This window comes from Crocuta crocuta, unplaced genomic scaffold (genome assembly GCF_008692635.1).
Source record: "Crocuta crocuta isolate KB4526 unplaced genomic scaffold, BGI_CrCroc_1.0 scaffold179, whole genome shotgun sequence".
Taxonomy (NCBI): Eukaryota; Metazoa; Chordata; class Mammalia; order Carnivora; family Hyaenidae; genus Crocuta; species Crocuta crocuta.
The window spans coordinates 4,551,324-4,557,052 of NW_027551568.1; the positions used below are offsets into that span (position 1 = coordinate 4,551,324).

At 57.2% G+C, this 5,729-nt stretch overlaps 1 protein-coding gene across 1 annotated transcript in view; it reads right to left on the reverse strand.

Annotated features, from left to right (window-relative positions):
- The window catches only part of WFS1 (wolframin ER transmembrane glycoprotein), a 23,629-nt gene extending 22,926 nt beyond the window's left edge, over positions 1–703 (reverse strand). The window contains 1 exon segment of the mRNA XM_077750404.1: positions 684–703. Coding sequence (XP_077606530.1) covers positions 684–688 — 5 coding nt within the window. The 5' untranslated portion in view covers positions 689–703.
- Between the last annotated feature and the right edge of the window lie 5,026 nt (positions 704–5,729).

Below are 5,729 nucleotides of genomic sequence, written 5' to 3' on the forward strand. Positions count from 1 at the left end.
CGGTCAGACCTCAACTGCAAAGCCTTCTATGCCCTCCATGCCCGAACCACAGGACAACTGTCGAGCCTGAACGTCACCAGACGTGAATAGGCCCTGAAGAGCAGAGAGAGGTGCCCCGGGACAGGGGAGGAACTGGATCACGGTAGTGAGCACGATCCACGGCCGCCTCATAGCAGCGGGCAGGGCTCGAACCATCCACGAACGGACCTCACATGCTCTGCAACATGGCAGAAAACACCACTGCCACAACCGAGGGCAACCAGGAGTCAGGGGCACGGAGCTGGGCGCTCTGGGAGGTTCCCCAGCCCCAGGATCCCCGACCCGGGCCCTGGATGGACTTGAGGGGACACAGGCCCCTGGCGGGGCCTACATGTGCGCTGAGTGGGGGGACCCAGGGAAGCTTTTGCTCAGAAAAGATGTGACCCTCTCCAGACTCAAGGCCACATCCACCCTCTTCCCTGAGATGAGGGAACAGCGTAGTGCAGGGAGAGGCTGCTAATGGAGAGCTGGTCCCATCCCCCTACCCCCAGCAGGCCACGCCCCTCCCTGCCCCCCAGTTTCCTCCGCTGTAAATGGGACAATCATCCCACGTGAGGGAGCGCTGTGAGGACCAGATGAAGTAGAGGCCACAGGCTGCACAAGGCGGCCAGGTGTCCACCAAACAGCCAGCTCCAAGCACTCACGGCATGTTTCTGGACACTTGTCACAGGAAGGGTCGAGGTGGCCCTGGCCACCACACGCCTGTCCCCGGGGGCTACACCGCCACGCCTGCCCTGTCCGCAGCCGCAAGTGGGTCCGAGAGATGGGATGTGTGTCCGCCAAACGACCCCACAGATTTCCATCTGGACATTCCTGACTCAGAGGGATGGAGCCCTTATTTAAAAACATCCCCCAGGGGCAAAACAAAAGCCTGGCCAAGCCACGTGACTCTGCTGACTGCGGCTTCCCGGAAACCAAACAAAGAGGCAAGTTCTGTGAAACTCGCCAGTGGCCGTGCAGACCGGCACCAGGCAGCGGGGGTGACTCGGCACCCAGAGCAGGGTTCCACAGGTCACCTGCCAGCCCGAGACAGCACACAAGTCCCTTCTTTACGCCACACGGGGCCGCTCCCTACCGCGCCACCTCCCCCGGCCCGCTGCCCCCAGAATCAAGTGCCACCTTCTCGGACAGCAGAGCGCAGCTCATCTAAATGACAGCCACCTTATGCCGGGGCACCTGTGTCACCCCCAACAGGAGAAGACGTGTGTCTGGAGCACACCCTGCTCTCAGTGCTTCCCGTGCATCTTCTCGGGGTTCCTCGCACAGCCCTGTGAAGCAGACACCGCTGCCACCGTGACGTGACAGATGGAGAGGTGGCCTGTCCTTCAACCCTCACCCCATTTCGCAGATGAGGTAACGCACATCCAGAAACGAGACACCAGCTAGAGGCCACACAGCTCACAATGTCAGAGCCAGAATTCAAATCCACAAAGCCCACCTCTGAAAATGAGGCCCCTTTTCAAAATCTGCCCCCCCACCTCTGCCATGGCATCTCTTCCCCCTCCCCCACTCCCAAAGCTGTCCTCTGACCCCCACGCCTGTGCCTGGGCTCTCACAGAGTCCTCCTCCTCTGCCAGCACTAGACGTCCAAGCCAAGGCCCCAGCGTGCCTCTGGGAGTTTCCCCGCTGCGTCTGCTGAGTCCTGTCTCCCCGAATACTCCCCCTCCTACCAGGAGACCCCAGGCCTGGAGGGACATCTCTGTCCCCAGCCAAGAGGACACAGCTTTACTACCAACCAACATGGGCACATGGGGAGTGAATCCCAGTTCTACCCTTTACCTGTAGCTCCTTAACCTCACTGTGTCTCAGTTTCCTCATCTGTAAAATAGGAATAACCCCTCCCATGTAGACGTGCTATGGGGATTAAGGGTGTGAAGGAAGAGAAAGGAATCTGCAAACTGTAACACATTAATAAAAACGAAAAACCAAAAAACCAAACTAGTTCTCCCACATGCTAAACAAAGGCGTATTCAGTTGAAAAACACATTACGAAAGGAATTCCAGGGACACAAAGGTACTGGGTGGCCTATGGGCTGAGTATTCTGCATCTCACGTTACAGTCAACATGAGTGCTTCATGTGCAATCTCTGGTTAGTAAGAATGAGTGAATAAAGGAAAAATTAATTTTCAGGTTCGCTGAGAGTGGGTCAAGCCCTTTTGGGATCAGAAGTCTTGTTCTGGGGCACCTGGGTGGCTCAGTCGACTGAGCGTCCGACTTCGACTCAGGTCATGATCTCACAGTTTGTGAGTTCGAGCCCCGCATCGGGCTCTGTGCTGACAGCTCAGAGCCTGGAGCCTGCTTTGGATTCTGTGTCTCCCTCTCTCTCTGCCCCTCCCCCGCTCACACTCTGTCTCCCTCACAAAAATAAACAAACATTAAAAAAATTTAAAAAAAAAAAGAAGAAGAAGTTTTGTTTTAAAGCACAGGAGACCGTGTGCTGCCATGGCTGGGTCCCAGGAAGGATCACGGACCATCTCCTGGCGGAAGGACCCCCACAAGTGTCTGGTCCTAACTTCTTTTACAGGTTTTCTTTCCTGCAAGGCTGGGAGCTGGGAAGGCAGGGGCCACGTGTCATCCACTTAGAATGGCCGCTGCCTGGCCTGACACACGTTAGGGGCCTAGGGTGCAAGGGACACTGAGGCAGCCTGGCCTCAGGGAAGGCATGCCGGCCGGGCAAGAAGCTTCCAGGATGTGTGACTCTAAGCAGTTCCCTCCCCCAAGACACCAGCATCCTGGCTGCAAAACAGGGACCTCACTCTCTAGCTTGGCCGCCGCCCCCAGACTCCTCCAACCTGTCTCCTGGTGGGGCCAGTCCAGCCTAACCGCCACCCGATGGCCAGAGCGGGGGCTTAGAACTTGTCACTGCATGAGCTCCGAAAAAGCCGACTGCCTGGCATTCTTTCCACGTGAGCACCGAGGCATATTTTTATCCCATGGAAACACGGAATTCCATTGCTAAGGGGCTGGGCCAAGGAGCTCCCGCCCCCAGAGGGGACTGCATGGACCATGCATCTATGGGACATGAGCAGAATGACCATGTGTGGCCTTCTGCCCCAAATACTCTGGTCCTTGTGTAGGCAGGCCCCCCTCTGCTCTCCGGGGGGGCAGCCCCCACTTATGAAACAAGCCCCCATGGGAAGCCTTAAAGGTGTTCGAGTGCCCTCTGACCACAGCCTCTGCACTGGAGCCCCAGCCCAGGGGAGGCCACAGGTTTCACACACAGGCAAACGTCTAGAACCATCCAGAGAGGGCGGTTATGAAATTTACAGCCCGTCAGTACGGTGCTGCCTTATACACACGTTACCCATGACCCTGTGTACAAGCAAATGTTGAGAGGCAAGGAAAATGCTGGCATAGCACTGTTAAACAGGATTTAAAACAGCATGAGAATCAGCTTCTTTAGAATGCCAATACAACCTATCGGCAGAAACAGATGGGAGAAAATGCCCCCCAAACTGTTAATCCTGACTCTCTGGGTGGACAGAAGGATTATGACTGGTTTTATTTTATTCATAACTTTTCTAAATGTATTTCTCTAATTTTCTATAGTAAAAAAATGTGTAAGGTTTTTGAAATCAAAACAAAACTAGATGTTAAAACCCATTTGTGACTGAGCCCTAAGCGAAAAGACTTGTGGGTTCCCCAGGTCTGGGAGCCCAGCCCCCTGGCTCAGGGCTACTCCTCAAGACAAGGACATAAAGCCCTTGGAGGCTCCCAGGTACCTATTTTTGCCCCAGAGTATTAAGGGCCAAACCAAGGAACATTCCGGCTCCACTCAAGTGCCAAGTGCACAGAAGAAACAAAGTGGGAGTCAACTTGGGAATACCCTGGTCCTTGATCAAGGACGGCCATGAGTGTCTCCCAGGTCAGCAGACTGCGGGCAGTGGGCGGATCCTTTGCCAGGCACCAAGCTGGGCATCCCCGCCGCAGAGAGGACCCCGTAGGGCTGGCATCCCAGCAGCTCATGCCCAGTGGGAAGGAGGCCTCCTAAACAAACAACCACAAAGACAGAGCAGCATTTGGGGCTACAAGGAACCAAGGTGGGGGGGTCCCACTCCGCTTTGGAAGGCAGGGTGGGGTTGCGGCAGAGAGGCCTTGACTCAGCCTTCGAAGCAAGCAGGTGTGAGCCAGGTGAGGGTGGAAGGAAGGAGGAATGGAGGCGCGTGGGCATTCCACTGGGGGGCTGCCCAGGAGGAAAGGCGGCGGGGGGCGAGGGACCAGCAGTGTGGCCAGGAAGGTGCAGGCAGCTGGCTGGGAAGTGACTGTTTGGGGACGGGCCGCAGGAAGGAGAAGAAGCTGTGTAGGCGGCTAGGGCAGGTCTCAGGGGCCTGAATGGGTGCCAGGCTTTGGAGCCAGAGTTGGGCCCAGGGCCAGAAGGAGTGCAAGGCAGGGGAGTGAGAGTTAAAGCACAACCGGGGCTGTGCAGGGACAGAACGGGGAGACCAGGGAAGGCGCTGGGCGACTGGCCAGGGCAAGGTGAGGCGGCCTGGTCCAGGGAAGGTATCCGAGAGCGGCTGTGGGTCCAGGAGAGCCAGGAGTATCACCAACAGAATGTGAGGGGTTGGGGAGCAGACAGTGGCCTGGTCTGTGGCTCGGGGCCACAGCAGTGGGGCCACTTTCTGAGATGGGGACGTGGGAGAGGGCAGGAGCCACAGAAATGGGCATGAGGCTCCTTCCCCATTGATCCTGCTCATGGCCATCATCATGGCCCAGGGTTTGGTCTCTGTCCCAGCGCTCGGCCACCTCTTGAGCCGGGGTCCCCTCTGTGACCAGCCCCCAAGGCCTGTCCAGCCCTGGCGTGGGAGGGGCTAGTGAGGCCTTAGGTAGGGAGCCCTCTACACACTCTTCATCTTGGTTAAGAAGGTGTGATGTGTTGGGGCGCCCGGGTGGCTTAGTCGGTTAAGCGTCCGACTTTCGCTCAGGTCATGATCCCGCGGTTCGTGGGTTCGAGCCCCGCGTCGGGCTCTGCGCTGACTGCCAGCTCAGAGCCTGGAGCCTGTTTCAGTCTGTGACTCCCTCTCTCTCTGACCCTCCCCTGCTCACGCTGTCTCTCTCTCTCTCTCTCTCTCCTAGAAATAAAAAAAAAAAAAAAAAAAGTAGGTGTGATGTGGTCTCCCAGCAACCTTCCCTGTGCTCGAAGGTCCATGTGGTTGGGGGCTGCGGTGCGGGGGTCACAGCGAAGGAGCGGGTGTACAGGGGAACCTTCCTCTAAATCCCTGGTCAGACACTGCGGGGCTCTGGTGAGAATCACAGCCTCCTGGAGACACGGGGGCCGGGATGGACGGTGGTAAGTGCGGCCTCCGGGCTCCCTCATGAGGGCGGCAGGCACAGAGGGGACCCGGGGCACTCTGCGAGCAGGCGACAGATCCCAGCAGAAGGGAAAGCCCTTTACAAACAAGCCAAATGCCAGGGGTCACTGTCCAAGGTGAGGAGAGGCAGAACTGGGATTGCTTTCAGTGCAGCCTGGGGCGGAAGTCTTCCCCTGGGCTCTTCGCGGTCCTGCCCTGGGCAGGCCACCAATCCCCAGTGAGCCCCAGCTCCGCCCTGTGTCCACTGGAGCTATCGTTCCGACTCCCGTGAGACTAAGGGGGAGGGTAGTGTAAATATTGTGCACATGTTAGTTCCTTGGAATTTCTTAACATCAACTACAAAAAAAGGGGTGGGAGGGTACGGCTGCATCACATCCAAA